A 25,843-nucleotide genomic window follows, 5' to 3' on the forward strand; every position below is an offset into this window, starting at 1 on the left:
GACGTTGAGGACGAAGAGCGAACGTTGACGACGAAGAGCACAGATCAACGACGAAGAGGCAGAGATCGACGATGGAGAGGCCGAGATCGACGACGAGCAGCATCGACGGAGGGTAGACATCGGCGAAGAGCAGATCGTGAGACTGAGACTTAGTCATATCTCGGTTCGATTGGGTTTCTTCAGGTTTTGGGGAGAAAACCCGCCAACCGACCCGCCATTTTTGGGTTTTGGAGGCAGAGACCCGCCGCCGACCATCATCGGCATCGGGTCGGCCAAATCAGACGGATTGGGCGAGCGGGTCGGGTCTTAGTTTCTATTGGATACCCCTAGCTGCAACCATGGAATATCAAGCATTTGAAGCAGTACCATCAGTAGATGTAATGGACGAATGTATTCATGTTTGAAATAAAGCAATAAAAGAACTATTCAGCCAGTGTGTTGCATATAAAAAAAAAAAAAAAAAAAAAACAAAAAAACAAAAAAATTGGCTAAGTAACAAAATTCTGCCTAGACGGATGTAAGTTACTGAAGAAGCCAAAAATTACAAAATCCATTCAATGGGTGTAAGTCACAAAAAAAAAAAAAAAAAAAAAAAAAAAAAAAAAAGCTAAGTAACAAGATTTCACCTAGATGGATGTAAGTTACTGACGAAACCAAAAATTACAAAATCCCTTCAATGGGTATAAGTCAAAAAAAAAAATTTGCTAAGTAACAAGATTCCGCCTAGATGGATGTAAGTTACTGACGAAGCCAAAAGTAACAAAATCCCTTCAATGGGTGTAAGCCACAAAAAATTGGCTAAGTAACAAGATTCCGCCTAGACGGATGTAAGTTACTGACGAAGTTGAAAGTGACAAAATCCCTTCAATGGGTGTAAGTTACAAAAAATTGGCTAAGTAACAAAATTCCGTCTAGATGGATGTAAGTTACTAACGATGCCAAAAATTACAAAATCCCTTCAATGGGTATAAGTAACAAAAAATTGGCTAAATAACAAAATTCCTCCTCGACGGATGTAAGTTACTGATGGAGCAAGACCCCATCAATGAGTATGAGTCAAAACAAAAATTTTAACTAAGCAACAACAATGCAAGTTACTGACACAAAAGAAATAACTAAAGGAACGAAGCAGACCGAGATCACATGCAACCAACATTGTTTCAATATTATGCAAGGCATGAATGTAAATAAGTAGGTATAGAATTACTGATATAATTGAAGGCCCGAAAAGAACGGGCAACCAACATTGTTTCAATATTATAATTAAAAGCCCATAAACACTGGGCAAAAACATTGTTCTTAAATTAGTATGAAAATATTGTTCTAAAAGTAGACCCAAAAAGCCTAAAACGCAGCGGGCACCCAAAGAGAAGATTACAAAAAAAAAAGGCCAAAACATGAAGCAAGTAAATAAACAGGTTCAAGCATTAGCAGCCGCATCATCACCAACAGGAGGCGAAGGAACATCCCCAGAAGCATCACCTTCAGGAGCTGTGGACTGAGAGGCTTCGTCAGCTGCCATTTCTTTGTCCACCTCTTTAAGATCCAGGTTCTCAAAATCCACTCCGATGGGATGCTTGGCGAGGTATCGCCTCAGGAGCTCGAAACCTTTGAAGTACCAGCTGAAGAGCACGGTGTTGTACTCCTCTGTCATATGGAAGGCTTCCACGGGCTTCGCAACAATCGTCTTGATTTTTTCTTTTGCGGCCAAAAGCTGCTCGTCCTTCTCCAGAGTCAACTGCCTTTCTGCCCTCAAATCATCGAAGAGGACCTTAGCCTTTTCCTTAATGGTGTTGGCCTTGTCCATGGCAACGATCAGATCCTTCTTCAATTTGGAGTTCTCTGCCTCCAAAGCCTCCACCCTGGACACCGCGGATGCAACCTTCGTCTCCTGGGTGAGGTACTCCGAAGTGATATGAAGACTCTCCCCCAGCATCTAAAAAGAAAATTAAAATTCTCAGGATGATGCAAAAAGAAGAGAAAGAAAATGATGAAATTGCACAAGTACATTACCTAGATGAGTTTGTGGATATGATGACCCACAACCTCGTTGGGGAGCGTGCCAGAAAAGATCTTCAATTCCTCGGTAGTGATGACTTCGTGTGCCCTCACCACTGCGAGTCTAGCGTCGTCCCAAACGCTGGACGAGCGAGAAGCAGCCTTCTCCTTCCCCTTGTCGGCCACACGTGGCTTCTTCCGGATAGGAGTAATCTCTTTGACCGAGGTAGTTGGAGAAGCTGTCCTTGTCATCTTAGTGCTGGAGGCAACTGGGGTGACAGAGACCCCCTTCTCTATGACGCGCACTGTCCTCTTCTCGAGATTGGACAAAGGCTCGTTCTTCTTGGTCCTCATTTTCGCATACATGTCCTGATTAAATTTAGTCATCATTCCTGCAAAAAGGAAACACTTGTTAAAAAAAAAAAAAAAAAAAAGGGTAGGATCAATGACAAACTAAATAAAGTGCTTACTTTTCTTCTCTTCAATCTCAATAGTGCGTAGGATAAAAGCGAAAGGCTCCGAGCCAAGGCAATACAGAGCCAAAGTGCGAGGATCGACCAAATCGTCGAAATCGTCCATTGACTTCGCGTACTCAATAGCAGCCTCAACACATTGCTTGTACCTGCTTTTAAGTTTGGACCATCTCTTAATTGCACAAGACAACGAACAGAAGAATTAGTAACAACGGAATGAACACGAAAAGAGTGAAGGACAAAGGACTAGTAGAAATAACAATGCACCTAGACTCGGGGTTCTCCACCAACGGAGCAACCTAGGGAGATCACCCCAAACCTCGTTAAAGGGAGTCTCCCATTCATCCTTGGACATAAAAAAGAATCAGGACTTTCAGTATCTGAATGACGAAGGCAGGTCCCGGACGATCTTAGTCTTTCTCTCCTAAGGCATCAATTCGTAGTACCCATGTTCCTTGGACTCCTTTAAACGATACAAATAAACAAGTTCGTCCACCTTAATCATATCTCCTTCAGTAGCAGCCAGCCATATCTCCATACAACTAACCACTATCCTTCACGAATTGGGCATAAGTTGCCTGGGAGCAATGTCGAAATGGCCTAAAAGCTCCATAATAAAATGGTGGACGGAGAATCTAAGCCCGCTCAGGAAAGCAACCTCGTAGAAGCATACCTCCCCGGGCGAAAAGTGACAAGGTCGTTCCTCCCCGTGAGGAAGACGAACCCTAATTCTATCGGGAAATTGGAACCTACCCTTGAACCTGGAGAGTGTATCATCGTCTAGACTACACACCTCCCCAAGGGCATGGAAAGCCCTAACCTCCCAAGGGACGGAGACTGCGGTGTCTTCCTCCACCTCCACAGGATTGTCACTAGACAACAACCCAGTTTCAGGCTCACTCGATCTCACCTCAGACATTACTCCTCACTCACTCACTAAACCCTCGAACCAATCAATTGATTGACAGAGCAAGGGGAGCAAATCAGCTAATGCAATGCTTAAACTACTACCCTCAAAGACAAATTTTTCAACTAAATGGAAAAAGGTACGGGAAACACCTAAAGAAGCCCCCAAACGCGCAAAGGGGAATGAAATTGAGGGGCAAGCTATCCTAACTTCAAAGCTACTAACCATGGAAAACTAGAAAACAGAGGAAAAGAGAAGATAATCCTAAAAGCCCCAAAACAGAAAAGAAATCAGAAACCAAGTACAATCAAACTATGCCATAAAAAAGCGAAGGAAAGGGAAAAGCGAGACATACCTTAAAGGAAGCAACCACAGAGTGCAAAAGCTTGAAGAAAATCACAAGAACAGATTGGAGAAGAAGAAGCATGGAGTAATGATTGAGAGTTGGAAAAAGTGAAGGGAAAAGAGGAAATAAAGGAAGTTTAAAAACTAAGCACAAAAAACTGAAATTCAATGGAAAACCCAAGAGTTACACAAATGGGGCATTAACTCTACTGGTTAGAACACGCCACGTGGCCATGATGTGTGTGGCGCTGCCACTACGCATTAAATGTGGAACAAAACCCCAAGAGCCATGTTTGGTCAGAAAACCTTTCATCTTCTGATGGTCATCTTGACACACCACGACGACCACAGAACTTGGGGGGCAGCTGATGGGACTGACGAACTCTCTTTCCTTGGACGACCTCATCAAATACATTTGTCCACCTCAACACGGCATGGATGAAGGTAGGCGAGTCATTAGTAAGAGGATTTAATACCTTAGACAGTTACCAACTAGCTGTCAGACCGCTGGAGGCTCATCAAAACTCGCATTAATAAGCCCTAAGGCGTTACAAGAAGAGCACTAAAACCACAATTAAGGCCTCAACGGCTAGAAACTATGAAGCTATATATACACACTCATCAGAGACAAACAAGGTACATAGATTCACCCAAAAATACTCTTACACAGATACTCTGATATTTAGAACTTTCTTATTTCTCTCAAAAAACTTCTATACACTAACTTTGGCATCAGAGGTGTTGTGGCAGGTACCACACCGATGACCACCTTAGGAGAGCTTTTGTCTTGCATTTTGCAGGAATAGTGAGGAGGATTCAGTTTCATCTGGACGAACCAACTTGATTGACGATTTACGCATCATCAAAAGAAGTTAAATTCTTATAATCAATTTTGTTATTCTTGTTGATTTTAATGTTTGTTTTTGCTTGAATTGAATCTCTGGTTTGAGAATTAAATTTTAAGCTAAAGAATTGATTTCCCAAGAACATGCAATTGTAGAATCGGTGGCTCCTTATGATTTTTTTTTTTTTTTGAGAAATAATTACAACATGCTGCAAGTGGTAATCATAGTTGAGTTCTTGGTTCGTCTCGCCCCTTTTAATGCCTTGCTCACATGATCAGGATTAAGAGCTAGAATGCCACCAATTATAAATAGTGAAGCGTATTGAATTAGTCTTTATATTAACTAGTCGCTAACCCGTGCGATGCACGGAAAAGCTATTGTGTATAAAGATATAAAATGTTCTTTTTCTCTTCCTCTTTAATTGTACATTAGAATTCCAATCTTATAGTTTCCTATCTTTGATATGAAACATTAAATTACATAATTAAAAATAGAAATCAAACTTAAATTTAAAATAAAATGAAGAATCAAATCTTTAACATCCTCAATTATCCATAAAATGTATGAAACACAAATTTAAAGAACTACTTAATCAATATTTCAAATAAATTGAAAAAAAATAAATTAAAAAGTGTTTTTTGTATCTTCTTCCTTTGTTGCTTTGTAATAGTCACTAAATATGTCTTTTTGTTTTCCTTGAGCATAGATGTTGGTGTGAGTTGCCCATTGCTTTGAACATCAACTTTTTGAAACTTTGTAGAATCACCACCTTGTTCACTTGATAAGTTGCTACTACATTCATTTGAAGTATCACTGATGTAAGCCTGACAATAAAACAGGTTGATAAATGTATTACAACATAAACAAATTAAATATCTAATTTGTAATTTTGTTATATTAAAAAATACGTACTTTTGACATTTTATCAAACTAAATTGCTTTGTCAGTATTTTCAAAAGATGAAAAACTTTCTTGAGAGTGTAGAATTCTCATCCATACTTAAGATTATAGTCATTTAGTTGTCTTTGGAAAACAAATTCAGATTTTCTACTTGCACAGGAAGGACGACTTCTTCAGGCACCTAACAAAAGTAATATTTTTCAAATTGTACACTCAAGTAAAACTTGGACAAAGATGTTCTACTGAAAAAAGAAAATTGTTCATAGCAATAAACGGGAGTTCTACTGATCCATGTTTCCTACGGATGTCTCATAATGAGGTATGTACAAACTTTTTTTTTGATTGGAAGTAAACTTAATGATGAATGCTGACTATTTTTAAGGATAAAATGTTATACATAATGGTCGGAAGCAAAACTGATTTAGTGATTGTGAAAATTTTGCAGATATTTGACATATTCACCAATAACTTATAAATCATTCCTTGGAAGTTGACTGTATGAGCAGCATGTGTGCTAAGTCCTTTGTTGCAACAATATTTAAAGAGAAGGCCAATAATATTTGATTGAAAAGTTCCATCTTTTTTCAATAATTTTGACAGAGATTCATAGACCCAATGGTGAAACCCTTTTTGGAAAACCTTCAAGAAGGTTTCGTGATGGTCAACTATCATATATTTTATACATAAGTAGGCTAGAAAAATTTTAAAAAAAAATTAGAGGAAAGTAGCAAACCTTGGTGGTGGCGTTGATAAAAGGCAAAGATTGAGGGGGTGGACTATAGCGCGTGATTGAGAGAGAATGAGTAGCGATCACTCTGACAATCTGTATGAATTTCAAGCAATATATTTATTCAGCAATCTAGCCATAGGAATCCAATTTTCAGCCAACATTCAAGAAACATTAATAGAAGAAACCATTATGTTCAAAACTCTAATCATTAAAAAATCAAACCTACTTATCAATATCCCTTAAACTTTCAAATTGATAAGCTTAGAGACCATTATGATTCAATTAATCTCCTTTCTACTATATAAACCTATCTCACCATCAATACCAATCTCAATTTCTTACATATGAATCATAAAAAATTCAAACCCATAGCTCAATTTCCACTAAAAATATTCAAATTGATTAAAGCTTTTCTTTCATGAGACAACTGATGACAACCAAAACAACAATAAATGAAATTTTCTGGTAGTTAGAATCATCAACAACAAACAGGCAAAAAACTTTCAAAGTTTCAATTTCATACTCTTATTCAAAAGAATTATAAGAATTGTAGCAGCAACATTATTGCTTTGACTCTAATTATCTCTCTGCAATAGATTCTTCCAGAATCTAAGAAGCTTTAATCTATATTTTATGCAAAGAAGTGACTCTTTGCACAAACTATTGGGGACCAGCAGTTTTAGTTGACTACCAGTGCCATGTCAAACTAAAGTAGAATGATCAATAATTGCAGAAATTTTGGTTCTAGAAAGCAATAAATTTCCTACAATTTTATTTTGATAAGTGAGTTAAACATGTGGAGCTAAAGCCAAAATGAAGATCTGTCCAGTTGTTTAGTCTCTAATAACTCATGATCTTTGAAAGAATTTATTTTTATTTTTTGGAAGAGGAGGGGAGCATTCTACATGGTATTCATGTTAAACAAAACATCAATCTATAAGAAAAATAATTTTAAGAATTGTTTACAGGAAAATAAAATTTATGCAAACAGCCTAAACATTTAAAAAATATAAAGATCAAACGTTACAGCCCAACTTACTTGTCACCAATAAATTTTGCCTGAGTGAAGTAGCCAAGAGAGAGCACCTCCATAAGATTATGTTGCTTATCAAGACCCTATTGCCCAGTGAAATGCATAAGCCTGTGGTTGTCTAGAGTATTTCCCCTGTGTGCATTTAAGACAATGTTAGTGGAATCTCCAATAGATTAAGGTTGCTTCATAGCTTCCTCACCTATATAAAGTTATCCATATATTTAAAACTATTTTTATGCTTACGTGAGTCCTAAAAGGTTATATTCCAATCCATGGCCCCTAAAAACCTGAAAATTTGCAAAGCAGTCATAATTATTTATTGCATACAATGACCAGCCAAATCAAACTTAATGCAAACTTGTTCCTGTAATACTCTTTCCTATTGATGCCTTCTTTTGGGGCAGAAGGATTAAGTTGAAATGGATGCCATCTAATCTACAAATGTGGTTGATAAAAGATAAGAGTGGGAACACAAACATGCGTGCACACACACACACACACAAACACACAGAGAGAGAGAGAGAGAGAGAGAGCAAACCTTAAAGTCATAGTGATCCTTAGATGCAGCTATAGCTTTGTCAAGATTTTTTTTGCCCACAAAGCACCATGGACACACAGTGTCTAAACTGATAACTATTTTTATAAGCTTTTTCTGAGTGTTGTTTCCAATTGACTCGGGCGCAGACATGATGCCTTTGTAGCTGCAAGTTTTCTGAAATATATTGATTCGGTTTTGAATGCAGTGAAGTACAGTGGTTTTTCTTCTTCACATGTTATAACTCAAGATAACATTTTCTACCAAAGAACTATTAACTTAACAGATTACAAACACATGTACTCTTGACTTGAAAAGCTGTATTATTCAAAATTAATAAAATTTTCTGCAATGACATTTGTGGCTTCATTAGAATAATCATTATTGATCTCCATCACATGAAATAGTATCTACACAGGGACAGAGCAGAAGCACTGCCACTCAAGTAAGCAATGCCACCCCCATGTCGCCTAAGCTGTCAACAGAAAAACCTGTCTGTCTTAGCCTAATTACATCCATCAAGTAATACAAACCAACATGCAAAACCTAGAAATATCCCTAAAAAATCACAAACTTGGTCATCCATAAAAAATAAAAACAAATCTGGGTATCCATAAACTTGGTCATCAAAAACACAAAATTTAAACTCTAATCAACCTCTAATCTATCCAAACCTACTGTATTTGAAATTTCAACTAAAAATTTTCTCAAATTTGAATCACATACACAGACCAAAATTCAACAAAATCAATCAGAAAAATAAATTGGTACATACAATTCAAAAGAAACCAAATACTGTTTAATTTCAACAACCTATGTAAACAGATTAAATGTTTAGGACTACCCATCGATTAATCATAAAAATAAACTAATCAAAAAACTCAAAAACCTAAAACCAAAACCCTAAGTAGGAGTGGAAAATTTTAATTAAAACCCTAAGTGGGTTTGAAAGAAAACAGAGGCGGATGCTAACAGATGTTTAATTTCAACAACCTATGTAAACAGATTAAATGGTTAGGACTGCCCATCGATTAATCATAAAAATAAACTAATCAAGAAATTCAAAAACCTAAAACCAAAACCCTAAGTAGGAGTGGAAAATTTTAAGAAGCAATTTGAATCTATATATCTACCAAAATTGAAAACCCAAAGAGTGAGAGAGAAAAACCTGAATTACCAGTGTTCCAAAGACAGAGAGAAAAGCTTCAAGCAAACCCATCCGTGCAAATGGGTGGAAGTGGAGAGTTGTCTCTTGGGTCAATCCACCACAGATCTCCATGGTGCTGTGGAGCCTCTCTGCCGAGTGCATTGTGTAGTCGTTGTTCTCATGTTTGTGAAACAATGGAGAAGAAAGTCATTATCGGGTTTTTTGTTTTGAAGAGAAACAGAGGTTTTTTATGACAGAGAAGTGGAACGGGGAAGGAGAAGGGGAACGAGAGAAAAAAAAATCAGAATTTAGTTTTTTTTGTATTATTGGGTTTTATGTGTTATCAGGTTTTAAAAAAAAATCAGATTTTTTTTTTTTTTTAAATAATGCTGACGTGGAAAATTGTGGGAGCTTCAAAAGCTTCGGTTTTATATATATATATAGATGAACACACTTTTTTTTTAAGGTACGCAATTATGTGTATGTAGATTCGAAGTATACAAATTTTTTATATTTAATTAACACAATTGTGCAAATACAGAATGTAAGGACTCAATTTGTAACGACCCCAAAATGATATTGGGTTCGCACGTTAAGGGCTCAAACAATATAATTTGTAGAGCGTGGGTTTGAAAGGCTAGGCCTTGGTCACCGGACGGTAGTTAGCCATGGTACTCATGATGGACGCGTAGAGACGAGCTAAGGTTGTCTGTGGATCTTGTCCATGAAGTTTAATGTTCTTATTCTTCCTCTACCTTTTTTGGGTACCCTGATTTTTTGGCCTCCTTCTTCTTGGCGCATAAGCCTTTACATTATATAGCCCTTCTCAGTTGATCCTGACCCTCCATCTGTTGATCAGGCAGGTACCTATTTGAGTACCTATCCCATCAGCCGCCTCCCCCTACTTTCTGTTAGTTGTAATAACTGAAGCCACACTATTCAAGATTCTTTTCCCATTAATATGGCTAGGACGTTTGTGGGCGCATTCAATGCGGAGGTGACGTCTTTTCCTTGAACTACTCCCACTTCGTACCCCCATGTGAGTTCCATTCTACTCGCCTTTTCTTTTGGGGGCGCTTTGGAGGCTGCCTTTGACGACATGTCGCTCTTCCCTTTGAAGTCTTGGGATGCCGAGGACAGGGTCATTCTCGGCTACATCTTTAGGCCATTTGGTCTTTCACTACTGGTTCTCGGCAACTACTCTCCTCGGCACGGGCCCTGGGTCCTAATGGAAAGTGGGCCGGGTCATAAGTTTTCTGGCCCCACAATAGCCCCTCAAAATCCTACTGTCCGGATTCTCGGACGGATAGGAGGGTTTTGATGACATCAGGCCTCTGTCAAAACTTGTCAATCCTTGTCACCTATCGGTTTCCGAGATTCTTCGTCTGCCCGAGACACGTTCTTGGAGACTTTGGAAGGTGAAACGTGTCTTCATTAAATGCGGGTGGCTCTGTGCTTCCCACGTTCAACGGCGCGATGGTGATCTAACGGTGGAGATTTCCTTGCCTTTATGGGCAGGAAAATTCGTGTAGTTACTTTCGATGGGAGGTATAAATGATTTTTGGAACTGATTTGTCTCTTCACTTTTGCACTTAAGAGTTCTAGCGCATATATCCTGGGTTCATCCAAACTTTCATCCAAATTCAAGTCTATCTCCAGCACAAAAAGCCTGTCTGAGACACCTTTCCTCTTTTCTGTAAGTTCTCTGCCTTCACTAACTTATGCTTTTTCTTTTCTGGGTTTATTTTTCTCTTGTTCCTCTCCTTCTCTCATCATCCACTGAGTTTGTTTAGTAGCTCTTAGAGATGGTTAAATTAAGAAAATTGGTTGATACTGAAGAGGCGATGGAAAAGTTCATCGCCGATTATAGGATTCCCCCCAACGTAAGTCTGAGGCACTGTAAGATGAGGGAGTGGCATCTTCTGAGAATGACGGAGGAGGTGGTAATTCCCATTCTCGTCTTCGTAGAGGGGGGTATGAGAATCCCCATGGGGCCGGTAATGAAGAGTTACCTTAGGCATTTCTGATTAGCTCCCACCTAGTGCGCTGCCAACATGTTTAGGATTTTGGGTTGTGTGAATGCCTTAAACGAAAAAATGGGGCTAAGATTAACCCATCATGATGTAAATTGGTGTTACAATCTCCAAAATTTGAAGGACAAATCCTACTACATGAAGACGAGAGACGATAGGATTCGGCTAATCCAGTGCCTCCCCGACTCCAACAAGGGGCTGAACAAGGACTTTCTTATCGTATCCGGGGAATGGCATGATGGCCTTTCATGCCCAATGGTGGAGGGAGAACCAGGTGGGGTATAGAGAGTAGACGGGTGCCAATCCTTTGCGCCATTTTAATTTGGTGTGGTTCGGTTACTAACCATGTACATGCCTCTTTTTGCAGATCCAAACGCCTTTCACCGACACTTTCATTTGGTTAACCGGGTTGATTTAGAGACTGTTCTTCAAGCGGTAGTTTTTGTAAATGACGAGGATGGTCAAGTCAGAACCGCTCACAAAATCTTAGGGTACGATCCCATTTAGAAGTCATTTGCCAACCCAAAGCACGTGGTCAGCGCTAACCATCCTCGGCTTCCGAAAATTACCATAGTCGAACAAGGGTTTTTGATCTCCGAAGGATCTCCTATCCCAGAGGGCATCCCATTGGTGGACTCTTCGTCGTCTCATCAGGCAACGGAGGACGAAGGTAATTTGGGTCTGTCCGAGGAGGGTTTTGGGGCATTTGACCAAGCTGACCCATCTGAGGATCCTTCTGGTGATCTAGGTGACCCTGACTTATCCAAAGTGGAACTGTTGTCAGTAGGAACATCCTCCCGAACCGAGATGGGTCTTAAGAGAAAGCCCCCGACCAGCTTATTCGACCTCATCGAGGGTCAGCCGGGGAAGGGTGCACAAGGAAAATCGTAATCCAACGCTCCAACTCCGCTACCTCAGCCCCAGCCCGTCCAAACCAGGTCCTCCTCTACTAAGTCGCAACCACAATCTCCCCATCCCAAACTTCCTACTTCTTCCCAATCAGCTCTGCCTCTTCGGCCAGAGCCCATTGACTCAAAGAGAAAGAGGAGTCCCAAGGGTAAGGAGCCCATGGATGGGGGAAAGTCCCAATCCTCTCAGGAGAGGGACGAAGCCCCGCGAGTTCAGAAACAGTTAAAGCTTGGGCACCAAAGTAAGGGGAAAGGTATCGAAACCCAATCAGCCCAAAGCAAAGGGAAAGGGACCGGAGCCCAATCCGCGTCGAGTGCTTGGCTTCCCGCCCCAATACTCCACAGGGAGCCATTGCTGGAAAACGCGTCTATAAGGGACCTTGGAGACGGCGATGGCGGTTATGTGGCCGACGCATTAGGGAGAACCATGCTGCTTCCTACTGATGTGGAAGAGTTGAAGAATATGAGGATGCAAGAGGTTTTCCTCAGCGCGAAGAGGTACTTGGGTATGGTAAGACTCTTGAAACCTAAGACTCTATCAACTCTTGCTCCCAGATTTTTATTCACAATGTATTTGTCTCACTCGACAGGCTATCCAGGCCACCTATAGGATGGAGGAAGAAGTTAAGGGGCAGAGCAAGACCGCAGAGCTTGAGCGCGATAAACATATTGATACTATGCGAACCCTTAAAAAGTCTAAGGATGACCTCGCGAAGGCTAGGGAGGACTTAAAGGAGGCTGCCCGAGCCAGGGATAGTGCCGCGACAGGTTTGACTGGTGCCCAAAAATAGGTCGAGGAACAGACAAAGCGCCTACTTGCTGTCGAGGAGCAATTGTAGATTGCTAAGGAGCAGATCAGCGATTTAAAGAAGCAACTAATCGAGGCAAATAATTCTAAGGGCGTGGTGGAATTTGCCAAGGACGAAACCGTAAGGGCCAAGCAGGAGGCTGAGTTTGCCAGAACTGAGGCCGAAGTTGCTAGGGACAAGGCCGAGGAGGAGGGTTATGAGGCGGGGGTGGCTGAAACCCAGGCCTCCTGAGCTGGGGTGGAAGCTTCGTTCGACTTGTGGAAGGCGGAGAGCATATTTTATCCTCCAGCCATTCGTGAGACCGCCTCCGCCAGCTCCGAGGCTATGAGCGATCCACACGAGGCAGGGGTTGCTCAGTCAGAAGCTACTCAAATCACCGTCCCTCCTAGCGAGTCGACTGAAGAAGGAGAGCCTCATGATACGACGGAAGCACCTAGAGGTCTAAATCCCGAAATGGCTAAAGAGGGTGTCGAGCCTACGGTCAGTGCTCAGATCTCTGGTGCCGAGGAGCCAGCCATCTTTGTTCAACCCCTACAGACCATTCCCCTCACTGATGTCCCTAAGAGCATCGAAACTGATCTTGCTCAGCCTTCCCGAGAAAGGGATGTCTCCCAAGGCCCCGAAGCTAGTCCTGCTCGGCCTTCCCAAGATGTGGCCAAAACGAAATTGAAGAAGTAGGAGCCCTGGCCAATCTTTGTATTTGTTTCTAACTTAATTATTAACTAGTTTCCCTTTTGTTTTGAAAACTTTATAGTTTGCTTGTAGTTGAACTTATTGACCACATATATGAAATTCTTTTCTTTCTTTTTCCTTTAAATTACATGTTAGTTGCTCTTGTCGATACTTACTATTGCTACGAATCTCATGATTTTTGAACTAGTTATCTTAACATGTGTGAATGATTGTGCATATGATATATTTGGGATCATATCCCGGAATTCTAACTTACCCGTGCCCATAGGGCGTTGAACTTGTGTCTGAACATACTTCTGGAGAGATATAGGCATCATCCGAGATGTCATGTATATTGTTAGGCCGAGCCTGGTATCTAGATTTCCTTTAAGTAGTCGGTTTCCCCATAGGCTTGAGTTCGAGGACCATGCAATACCTTGGTTCTGTCCAAAACTTAGATTTCCTTTAAGTAGTTGGTTTTCCCATAGGTTTGAGTTCGAGGACCATGCAATACCTTGATTCTGTCCAAAACTTAGATTTCCTTTAAGTAGTTGGTTGCCCCATAGGTTTGAGTCCGAGGACCATGCAATACCTTGGTTCTGTCCAAAACTTAGAATCTTCTTTAAGTAGTTGGTTTCCCCATAGGTTTGAGTCCGAGGACCATGCAATACCTTGGTTCTGTCCAAAACTTAGATTTCCTTTAAATAGTTGGTTTCCCCATAGGTTTGAGTCCGAGGACCATGCAATACCTTGGTTTTGTCCAAAACTTAGATTTTCATTAAGTAGTTGGTTTCCCCATAGATTTGAGTCCGAGGACCATGCAATACCTTGGTTCTGTCCAAAACTTAGAATTTTCTTTAAGTAGTTGGTTTCCCCATAGGTTTGAGTCTAAGGACCATGCAATACCTTGATTTTGTCCAAAACTTAGAATTTTCTTTAAGTTTCGAGGATTAGCCCTCGGCCAAGGTGTGGGGCGTTGACCTGATGATGGAAGCCCCTAGAACTGCTTGTGCCACTGGTGCTTCGAAGCGTAGCCCCTAGTGGAACTTTATATTAAGGCAACAACAACAGGTTGCTGGAAGTGATGGAGGGGCTTTCGCAGGCCCTTGTTTGACAGGAGCTTGATCCTACCACCGCCTGTACCAACGCACAATCCTTTCCCACAGATTGCGCCAATTGTAAGGACTCAATTTGTAACGACCCCAAAATGATATTGGGTTCGCACGTTAAGGGCCCAAACAATATAATTTGTAAAGCGTGGGTTTGAAAGGTTAGGCCTTGGTCACCGGACGATGGTTAGCCATGGTACTCATGATAGACACATAGAGACGAGCTAAGGTTGTCTGTGGATCTTGTCCATGAAGCTTAATGTTCTTATTCTTCCTCTCCCTTTTTTGGGTACCCTGGTTTTTTGGCCTCCTTCTTCTTGGCGCATAAGTCTTTACATTATATAGCCCTTCTCGGTTGATCCTGACCCTCCATCTGTTGATCAGGCAGATACCTATTCGAGTACCTGTCCCATCAGCCGCCTCCCCCTACTTTCTGTTAGTTGCAATAATCGAAACCACACTGTTCAGGAGTCTTTTCCCATTAAAATAGCTAGGACGTTTGTAGGCGCATTCAATGCGGAGGTGACGTCTTTTCCTTGAACCACTCCCATTCTGTACCCCCATGTGAGTCCCATTCTACTCGCCTTTTCTTCTGGGGGCGCTTTGGAGGCTGCCTTTGACGACATGTCGCTCTTCCCTTTGAAGTCTTGGGATGTCGAGGAAAGGGTCATCCTCGGCTGCATCTCTAGGCCATTTGGTCTTTCACTACTGGTTCTCGGCAACTACTCTTCTCGGCACGGGCCCTGGGTCCTAATGGAAAGTGGGTCAGGTCATAAGTTCTCTGGCCCCACACAGAACTTTAAAGAAAGTTCACAATTCTAAACATAGTTTACACAATTTTGCAAATACACAACTTCAAAGAAAGTTCACAATTCTAAACGTTCAAATTCAAAATACACAAATTTTAAGGAACACAATTTTGTACACAATTATTTAATATTCAAAGCATATAAGGTTGTATAAAATTTTGTACCAATTTTTCAATGAATGTACAGAATTATGTAATTCAAAGTACATAAAATTTCAATTTTATATAAATTTTATATATTTAATGCATACAATTTTTTTTTCATACAATGTACACAAATTTATATATTAATTGAACACGAATTTTAAATTTTATATATTTAATCCATATAATTTTTCAAGGAATAGTTGTAATTGTATATTCAAATTACATAAATTTTAAAACTAATTATTTTAAGTAAAACAACACAAGATATTGCATTCTATTTCTTTTAAGTGTAATTGATATTAATACAGTACCTAAAAATATTTTTGAGTTCAATAAAGGTATTTAAAAAGGTTTTAATAATACTAGCAAAATATAAGAAATTAGAAGTTCAATGGAAAAATCATAAAATTTAATATAACAATGTTTTGTTTAAGCTCCCATAAAAAGGTTGTATTTTTATTTTCCAATATGAACAGAACTTACTGGGCTTTTAATGTGGGCCTGATCATAGATAAGCCTTGCTATCCTATAGCGGCCCATAACAATCTTTTCGTCATCCCTTCAGAGTTTCCACCTTCCACTACTGAATCCAACCGAGTGACCCACTCTCTCTCTCTCCTCTATTCCCAACTGAAAAAATTGAAATGATTTCATATCCCTACACCAAACAGAAATAGTAGTATCATCTATCAAAATGAAACACTAAAATCATCTCAATCTCGTTTCCTTCAAAAACCCCCCACCCAATTCCTCTCATTTTTCACTTAGATCCAAACCCAAACCCTACACGGATCCGAATCGATCACCATGTCTTGCTTAGCTCTTTCTCTCCAACCCGCTAACGGATCCGATATCCTCCTCCAGACCCGCGAGTGGTTCCCACCCGCACGCGCCCTCGTAGCTCTCTCCTCCTTCCGCCAAACCCGCCAAGCCTTCGCCGCCGCCAAACACCACCACAACAACCACCCCTCCGCCACGTCAGCTACGACCTCCTCCGATGCTGACGCCGACTCCATCGCCTCTCTCGGCGACGATCCTCTCGCCGCCTCGAGCGGCCAGCTCATCGTCGGAGTGGAAAGCCGGTACCGCGTTGTGTACCGTCTCGTGAACTCGATCTACGTGCTCGGAATCACCACCGCCGATCAGGACGACGATAAGTCCTCCGTCAACGTCTTCGAGTGCATCCACATCGTCAACCAAGCCGTCAGCGTCGTCGTCACGGCCTGCCGCGGCGTCGACGTGACTCCGGAGAAGCTCAGCCGTAAGTACGCCGAGATCTACATGGCTCTCGACATCGTCCTCCGCGGCGTGAGCAGTATCCGCCTCGCTGCGATGCTCGGATCGATGCACAGCGATGGTCTCGCCAAGATGGTCCACTCCGCACTCGACACCGAGAGCAAGATCCGCGGCGCCGATAATTGGACTAATCTGGAGCCGCATTCTATCGATCACGAAGCGGGCGTGGAATCGTTTTCGAACGCCCGCTTTGAATTGCCGCCGGAGACGCTTGCGGCCGGGGACGAGGTCGTGGCAAGCCTCGTGCCAATGGCGCAGACCGATCAGCAGCAAGAACAGCCGCAGGAGGAGGCGCCTGTGGCTGAGAAAGACCCGTTCGCGGCGAGTGAAGCCATTAACAAGCCGCAAGAGCTTGTGAGTGGGTTTAAGAAGAACAAAGACCCGTCCGCCACGGATTTAACGCTGGCATTGTCGGGTCTTGAGGTTACTACATTGCCTCCGGCAGAGGCGACACAATCTACGTATATTGGAGTTGAGGGATTCGAAGGGGATTATGGTGGAGTTGAGTATAGCAATGAGAAGGCAAGTTTGGATGATGCATTTCAAGGATTCAATGCTCCTTTTGGTGGAGGATTGGATGCCTCGGAGTTTTTGGCTACCACGAAAGTTGATAAGCCTCAAGGGCTTGGTGGGCTTGAATTGTTGCATACTAGTGATGCACCAGTGGCAGCTGGTGCTGCTGGTGGAGCTAAGAGTCCACTTGAGGATTTGGTGACGAAAACGGAACAGAAGGGTCCAGAGATGTACATTGTGGAAGAGATTAGTGCTGAGTTCAGAGAATCATTGCTTGCTAGAATAGGATTGATGGGTGTGGTTTATTTGAAAACATTGCCAACCAAAGTGTCTGGTGATAAAGAAACTGAGTTTTCATTCCGGGTGGAGGGTGTAAATGCTGTTAAGAGATTTGTTATGCAGAGTTCTCGTGTTAGTAGTCTCGGGAATGGGATGTTTCATGTAAGGACAGTGGCTTCGGATGAGCCTATACCGATTTTGAAGTATAGTTTGCAACCTAGGTTGACTCCATTGCCATTGAGGGTTCGGCTTGTAAAACGTCATACCGGGACTTTACTTTCTGTGATGATACAATATGTTTCGAGTCCCGAATTGCTAACACCATTGTGTGATGTAACATTTGTTTTGAAACTACCGGTTGACCCTACATTGTTGAAGGTGTCTCCAAAAGCTATGTTGAATAGGTCTGAGAGAGAATTGAAATGGTATGTTTCCGAGATTCCAGTGAATGCTCCTCCTGGACGGTTGAGGGTGAGGATGCCCGTGGATTCTATTGAGGAAGATGAAGAGATTGAGGTTGTTTGTTATGTGAAGTTTTCAGTACAAGGAGCTAGATCATTGTCTGGGGTTTGCCTACGGCCTACTTCTGAGGGTAAGACAGACTTTTACGAGGTTAGTCACAAGTTTGAGAGTGGGATATATTTGTGCAATTGAGCTATCAATGAAATTGTTTACCTTTTGTTGTACTTCTTTTTTGATTCCTTTTGTTCAAGGGGGTGTATGGTCTTAACATGTGTATCATTCTTTGATTTCAAGCTTGTAACTTAGATTCAGAGTTATGCGATTTGTTTGTGTTTTTGTGTTATAAGCTATTGTGCTTTCTCAATGGATATTATTCATTATGTGTGTGTCTCGTTGATTTTTTTTTTTTTTTTTTTTGGGTCTGTTCTTAATATAAGTTCATAATTTCAATATCATATGGCACTCGACAAAAAGTGGAAGCTTTGTGCACTAGGTACGACATTTTAGGGTATGGTGACTAACTAAACTATGCTTTGATAAACCATTAATATGGATGTGGAAGTATCATTAAAAAGTTATAGTCTGGTTGAAATACTGGTATTAATACTAGGTAGTTCTGTTTCTGAAGAACTTTTCAAATCACAATTTATTATGTTGTCAAGTGGTCATCGAATAAGTTTGATATACCAAGTGTTATCTATTAGCACTAGATTTTGGAAAATGATATTTACAGTGGTAATTCACTTTAAGAGATCGGTTAAAATTTTTCTTTGTGATGTATCGAGGATTGAATGGTGTTAAGATATGTTTGATCCAATTTCCTACCATGGAGGTTTTACTAGGCTTCTTCCACCATGGTATTCCAGTCACTGAAGTGCTTGTTTTGGGTTTCGGTGCTGTCCCAGTGTCTTCAATGTTGTTTTAGCCTAGATATTTATGCTTTTTTTTTTGGTCCCTGGAAGAGCATTCTTTTATGGGAAACTGCAGTTCCTTGTGCTTGTTGCGAACTAGTATAAAATTGAGTTTGGATTGTGATTTAAATGATTCTGAGTGGAGGGAGACAAAAATATATAGTGACACAAGGATGGGTTTTGGGGACAAGAGAATGTTCAGGGTGCAATGCCATTTCATTTTTGAAGCCTTCTATCTTCCAGGCAGAGCAGACTATACTGGTGCCTTTTTAGGTTGTTTGATGCGAACATGGATTGTGGTTGTAATTATGTCAAATCCTTGTATGCCATCCCTTGCATCCAAATCAATCATTTAATCAGGTGATAAATCTTTTCAGTTTCCACAAAGTTGTTGGTTATGTTGCCTAGGTGAATCAAATGGAATCAATCTTCAGTGGTCTTTCAAATACATTTTACTAACTTAATACTTTAAATACCTTTATCTCCAGAGTGAAGTTTAGTCAATAGTGATGAAATAGGTTGAGGGAGTGAGTATGTTGAAATATAAGGCAAACCAAAGGGAGGATGATCCATTCTTTTTCTGAGTTACAAAACTTCAGGAAAAATTGTGGGTTTCTAAGGCATTACATAAATGTATCTCTGTGTGTGTTTGCGCTCACACATGCAATTTTATTGGTTTAGAAAAACTTGAAGCTAATACCTGCCCTAGTGCCACCTCACCACTTAACTAAAGCTCAAGAGCCAATAGTTTCAATATAAAGCATTCACAACAGGCTAGATAAATGGGTTGTCCTGCCAACGTTTAGCTAGACCGGCATAAAAATATGCTGCATGAGACTTGCTTGTGACTGGCCAAAATTTGTAATTGCTACATTACCTCGCCCAACTAAGGTACTATAGCTCACCAAATGTTATATGTATATATTTGTTGTCTGGTCTTCTCACTAATGTTTTTCCTTGGAAGAGCATTTGGTGTGTAAAGGTGCCTAAACAAGTGTCTTTCTTTTTATGGATAGCAGCTAGGGGTGGGATACTCACCATTGATAATCTTGTTAAGAGAGGTTAGTCCCTTGTTAATAGGTGTTGCTTGTGTTGTTGTGATGGGGAATTTGTGGACCATCTTCTTCGCAAGTTTGCTCATGCTTTATGGAGTGAAGTATTCAACGTATTTGGGATAAAGTGAGTAATGTAGAATACGGTTAGTTCTCTTCTTTTTGCATGTAGGAATTGGTTTAGGAAGCACCTGTCAACTACATGGAATATGGTTCTGGCATGTTTAATGTGGTTAGTTTGGCAGGAACATAATACCCTTACCTTTGAAGATATTGAGAGACCCTTAGATCTCTTAAAATCTCTTCCTTTTGGTACTTTGTTTCAATGGGCTTGTATTTCGGGTTTTATGCAGTGTATTTCTATTTCTGATTTCCTACAATCTGTTAGCTTTAGTTCTTGAATTATAGGTTTTTGCTTCATGTTCAGTGTCCATCATCTTGAACATGATGTTCATTTCTTTCAAATCTGTGAAGATAGACAATGAGGATGGTGATTTGTTTTTGGGATTTCAAAGTGGTTGGGTCGAAGATGGGTTTGGATTTTGGTGACAGTTGATTGAAGCTTGTGGGGTTTGTTGGCTATGGGCCTTAACTTGTGGCGGTTCAGGTGAGGCTCAGCGATTGTGTGGTTGCCGTGGCTTATTTGGTTGAGGATTTGACTTGGTAAAGAATTTATGGGAGTGAATGGTTTGATTGTGGCTGGAAATGTGTTTAATCGGGTTGCTTAATTGTTGGACATACCATGTATGGCGGTGTGAGGTGGCTGAGCTTGTGTAGTCTAAGTCTAGATTGGTGTATTTGAGTGTGTGATTTGTGGGTTTGGATTTGCTTGTTGTGATGGTAGACCATGATTTGTGAATTGTTTCTGTCAATGAAAGGTGGAGAAGAGAGAAAAAATTATTATTAATTTTATTTATTTATTTTGGAGTGAGAAGAAAATAAAATATAAATATAATAGAGAAATAAATAGAGAGTGATGCATGTGTATGTGAATAGTATAGTTCAAATAGAAAATGTAGGTTTAATTTAGCGAAAAGCCTAAAACTTCACTGAGCTTGCTGTGAATGCTCTAACTAGTGGTCCCCCCCCCCCCTTTTTTTTTTTTAATTCCCACACACACATTGATACAATGAATGGCCAATAGGGATAGAAGTCTATGATTAGAGTATTCTCTGTGTACTCTAAGAAGCATACATTTACACCATTTGACAAGTATAACAGTGCCTTTGATTCATGAGTTAGATCTGGTAAGCTAGGTTCTCAGTACTTTTTATCGTTACATGTCGTTGAGTGGAATGTTAAGAGGCATCTCTTTCTACTTTTTCCTCCCTTCTATGATGCTTACTTTATCACTTGATTGGGTTGGATTGATGCTCCAGTAGGATTAACTTTTGTGTTTTGGGGCCTCAGATTTGGTACTTGTGTTTGCACCCCTTATTTAGGTGCTTTTCTGGCCAAAGTTAGAACAAAAACATCCTGTATATTTTTTTCCAAAAAAAAAAATCACCTTCCTGCATATTTCTTTTGGATTAGAAGTCCTAATATTCAAGATAGATCTAACTAACTATACTTGGGACACATGAAGAGAGATGATTCTAGGGTCGGGTTTGTAGGATGAGATCTTTGAACATGCAGGAGGTTTGTCAGGTGTCCGACATGCGTGATGGGATCGGGTTTGTTGGATGAGATCTTCGAACACCTAGCTTTTTCTCTCTCACTTTTAAAGACCTGTGACTGCCTGCTGACCATCCAGTCAAAACTGTCTGTGATCATTCAGGCTGGGCCAGGGGAGTCGTGTTTTTCATATACTCAGTCCTAATTATGACTCCAAACTTTGGGTTAAAAATTAATCAGCAAAGGCAAAGATTTTCACATACGAATTAGTTGTGGTACTCTGTCAGCTAATTATTAAATGTTCTTTTTAATAAAATAAATATATGAATTTAGATTAGTTTATAAAAACTACGTTGAAGACAGTAAATTTAGGCGAGTATAACAACTATGTGAAGACAGTAAATTTAACTTTCGTATGTGGACCAACATTGAGCCATGTCAATTTGGAGTTATCTTGTATTGCGAATGCTTGAAGTTTTATATCATTATTTTGGGAATTCCAAAGTCATTTCAGATTTTAAATATTTTGATGCCAACTTTAAATCTGGTGCATAATTGAGGGTGCAACAGAAGCTTTAACTAATTGCTTTCAGCCTCTCAGTGATGAGCCCAACTAAAGCAAAAAGGCAATGCTTTTAATGTTACTTATCAATATTGAAAGGAGATCCAAGAGTCTATTAGGTTAAATCCTCTTTGGTCAGAAGAGGTTGATATAAAATTATCATTATTGGAAAAGACGTAGTTTGCATTTCGGGTGCCTTCTGCTGTCATATGGATGGAAAATGATACTTATAGATTTGTCATTTAAGTTTGTTTTTGGCTATTTATTGTATGAATTCTCTTTGTACTTTCAACTCTTTTATAAAATATGCAATGTCTTAGCATTTCAAATGCTGTTTTACTGCCAGGTTAGCCTGCTAAATTAAATTCAGTAGAAGGTGGATATTAAAATGCTAGGTTTATTTGAGAAGTATTTGACTAAATTAGGCAGGTGATCTTTCTCACCCTTGTTTTCAAGTCTGAAATAGCTTATAGCTGACAGCATTATAATTGAAACATGACAATTAATTTGACTTTTGTTTTGTTATAGTTATGCCAAATGAGTGATACATTTCAGTACAATGATTTCTATTGTCATTCAGATGTGGGGGCAATTGAGTTTTAATTTTATCATTAGCATCTGGAGGCAAGAATTGGCTTTGAAATACATTGGTGTGTTTGGGAGTTGAAAAAAAAGAGAGAAGGGGGGATAGAATGGAATGAGTCAGTTATACAGAGAAATAAAATGAAAAGGAATATGGTGTTTTCTTTGTGAACTTAGGGAGCTTATAAAAAGGACTGGAAAGGAGAAAATAAATCATAATTATGCTGTTATACTCTACTCTTTATCTTTTCTTAAAATAGGGATAAAAACCAATATTTAAAATTCCTTTAATTAAAAGAATGAGTGTTCTTTCCATTCTTAGAGAATGCTTGAGAGGGAATAGAATGGAATATGAGTTCCATTCCAATGTTAAAATTCCAGAGTCATTCATGGGGCTGGAGAAAGATCAGACTTAGGAGTTGTTAGAACTTGTTTAAGCACATTATTCTCAAGGGAGATTACACCTATCTGTGGCATGATAATTGGCATCATGTAGGTGTTCTACTTCTGAAGTTTTGCTCCAGGCTATTATTTGAGGCAGTCAGTAAATGCCATGGTATCAAGCATCATCAAGAATGGTAATTGGCTGCCCTCAAGCCAGGTCAGAAGAGATGGTGTTGTTTCAAGCAGGACTTTCACATCATCACATGTCAGTTCCTCTAATATTGGTTCTGTTTCTGGATTCACTCTTAATTCTGTAATTTTTTCCATTCCTTCAGCTTGGAACGAGGTCCCAAGTTAAGCATTATTTAAATAACTAACATAAGCTGGTTTGGTATCCTCTTGCTATCCCCAAGCACTCCTTCATTTGCTGGTTTGCTATCCAGGATAGATTGTCTACCCGTGATAGGCTTCTTAAGTGGGGCTTTGGTGGGGGATACCATGTGTATTTTGTGCAGGGTCATATTGAGAACCATGACCATTTAATCTTTTGAGTGCTACTTCACTCATAGAATATGGATTAAGCTTATGTATTTATGTGAAATAAATCAAGCTGTGTCCTCTTGGAATGTGGTGCTTCAATGATGTTTTGCAGTCTCTTAGAGGAAGAGTTTCAAGTCTTCTTTATGTAGGGTAGTTTGAGCTGCATGTATTTACCATATCTGGTTTCAGAGGAACTCAAGGCTGTTTGATGGAAGCGTTTTGTCGGAGGAGGCTTTGCTGCAATGGATTAAGAATGACGTAAGAAATAGGTTGCGGTTCTGAAGGAATGTTCATAGTTCATTGTGTAATAGGAGTATCTGTGATAGATGGAATATTGATTTTGCTGTATTTTTGTGTGATGCTATTCAACTCAAGTTGAGAGGATCGGGTTATTTTTAGGTTGTCTGTTGTGATCTATGTTCTTGTACTGTGAGTTATTTGTAGCAAATGTCTGATTTTGTACTAGAGTTCTGGTCAATAATATTTCTTACTTATTTATAATTTTTTTTTTTTAAAACCTTCAATTCAAATGGGTTGCAATTGTAAGTTCAAGTGTGTAAATTGTTAGTGAGATACGTGCAACCTGATTCTAGTGCTATCTTCGTTTCTTTTTTTGAAAAAGAAACTTTTTAGGGTATAAAGTAGCTCCACAGTTATATATTGAAGGGGATCATTTGGGTCAGCGCAAAATTGCTAATTGGGATCTTCAGTGAACTTGCTTCAATTTTGTTTATTTATTTTTAAATAGAAGGCTAGCTTCATTTTTACATGAACGTTTAGTAGGCTCTGCAGTCTGCATTTCAAAAAATGTGGCTGGCCTTCCAAGTATCCAACTTTTGATTATGTTCTTAGTCACATGGTTAGGCTACAAAAATTTCAGGTTTTGATTGGTTTGATTACATGTCTTGTGATGCATATCTGGATTAAAAAAACTTAATGAATTATCATATTGCCTTGACCAACCTTGGGACATTGGTTAAGGGTCGAGAAAAAATGAACTGGATAGTGTTTGATTGCGTGGTGGATTAATGTAAACTAACCTGATTCCAAATTGAGTTCCCCCTCTAGATGAAATGAGAAGAGTTTTGAGCTAGGAATAGGCTTATTTTTATGGTTTAATGTAATTTGTTCAACTTGATCTAAGAAAATTCGTTGTAGCTGTTTAAAAGTCTAAGCACAAAAATCCAAAACCATATGGAGCCATGTTTATTGTCCAATATAGCAACTCAAAATCTTTCAATTTGGATTACTCAAGCATGCAGCGACTGTGGAAGGGAGATGGAAAGACTAGTCTGTGAAGTGTGAATATATATTTAATATTGTTCAGAAACGTGAATCATTGGCAACCTGATAGTCATGTAAACCACTCAAGGGTCCATTTGGTTGGAGGTGAAACAGAAAAAATAGAAAATAGAATTCTTAAAAGTGGAGAGGAAACTGATTTTATGGGTGTTTAGTTGGAGAGGAGGAGAGGATGGAAAATTAGTGAGGCTAAAGTGTTTTCTCTCTTGGTCCACCAAAATTGTACCTCTCCAATTTGGGGAGAAATAGTTGCAGGCAATGATTGTATGAGTTTTTTATTATTATTATTATTATTATTATTTAGTTTAATAAGTGATTTGTACTGCCTGAGGATTTGTTGCTCTTTGTGACACACCAGGCAATCGGGATTAGATATTATCATAACATCTTTCTTCAGTTAAACTAAAAGTTTTATATAAATTAGAACAAGGTTGGAGTTTTGGGTCTTGAAAGTTTTGTTTGGAAGGAGGAAAATAGGAATATTTCTGTGACTTGGAAGATAATTTCTTAATGAGATGAAGAGTGAATTTTCTCAAAATTTTGGCCAGATTATTATTAATTTGGAGGGATTTATTTCAAATTACAACCCAAAAAAAAAGTCATGTTGGCATGCCTCATTTTCTCCTCTCTGACTCTCATCATTAGCAAAATTTCACAATTTCATAAAACCCTTATTATAACAACAGTATTTGACATATTTCAATTCATGACTACTAGGGAGGAAGTACACCCATTTTATGGGTGCATGCTTCCTCCCTCTCATAAGTTGTTGGGTCCCACCAGCTGTGAGAGGAGAGAAACATAAACCTGTAACAGAGTGTATTTTCTCAACTACTAGGTAATTCAAATATATGTAAACTCTTTATAGCCATGATACAAAGTGTATTTTCTCAACTACTAGGTAATTCAAATATATGTAAGCTCTTTATAGCCATGATACAGAGTGA

At 39.7% G+C, this 25,843-nt stretch overlaps 2 protein-coding genes and 1 long non-coding RNA gene across 3 annotated transcripts; 1 reads left to right on the forward strand and 2 right to left on the reverse strand.

Annotated features, from left to right (window-relative positions):
* Positions 1 to 5,213: 5,213 nt before the first annotated feature.
* Positions 5,214 to 7,325, reverse strand: LOC115961924. The gene is made up of 3 exons (XR_004085325.1): positions 7,238 to 7,325; positions 6,202 to 6,291; positions 5,214 to 5,392 (listed from the first exon to the last, which is right to left on the reverse strand). It is a non-coding gene; the product is annotated as an uncharacterized LOC115961924 (long non-coding RNA).
* Positions 7,326 to 7,470: 145 nt separating this feature from the next.
* LOC115973991 lies at positions 7,471 to 9,194 on the reverse strand. The gene is made up of 3 exons (XM_031094225.1): positions 8,935 to 9,194; positions 7,770 to 7,943; positions 7,471 to 7,518 (listed from the first exon to the last, which is right to left on the reverse strand). The coding sequence occupies exons 1-3, from the start codon at positions 9,073 to 9,075 to the stop codon at positions 7,471 to 7,473; spliced, it is 363 nt and encodes a 120-aa protein (XP_030950085.1). The 5' UTR covers positions 9,076 to 9,194.
* Positions 9,195 to 15,964: 6,770 nt separating this feature from the next.
* Positions 15,965 to 18,329, forward strand: LOC115977426. Its single transcript, XM_031099266.1, has one exon. It carries the CDS (start codon positions 16,207 to 16,209, stop codon positions 18,139 to 18,141), a length of 1,935 nt encoding a protein of 644 aa, XP_030955126.1. The 5' UTR covers positions 15,965 to 16,206; the 3' UTR covers positions 18,142 to 18,329.
* Positions 18,330 to 25,843: the final 7,514 nt, after the last annotated feature.

The sequence above is a fragment of the Quercus lobata genome, chromosome 2 (genome assembly GCF_001633185.2).
Source record: "Quercus lobata isolate SW786 chromosome 2, ValleyOak3.0 Primary Assembly, whole genome shotgun sequence".
Taxonomy (NCBI): domain Eukaryota; kingdom Viridiplantae; phylum Streptophyta; class Magnoliopsida; order Fagales; family Fagaceae; genus Quercus; species Quercus lobata.

Excerpts from the sequence above, each read along its gene's own strand:
- LOC115977426 (XM_031099266.1), top strand. The coding sequence starts at position 16,207 with ATGTCTTGCTTAGCTCTTTCTCTCCAACCCGCTAACGGATCCGATATC.
- LOC115973991 (XM_031094225.1), bottom strand. The coding sequence starts at position 9,075 with ATGCACTCGGCAGAGAGGCTCCACAGCACCATGGAGATCTGTGGTGGA. Across the intron at positions 7,944-8,934 it reads TTGGAACACTGGTAATTCAG|AAAACTTGCAGCTACAAAGG; the intron begins GTTTTTCTCTCT and ends AATATATTTCAG. Across the intron at positions 7,519-7,769 it reads AGGATCACTATGACTTTAAG|GTTTTTAGGGGCCATGGATT; the intron begins GTTTGCTCTCTC and ends GCAAATTTTCAG.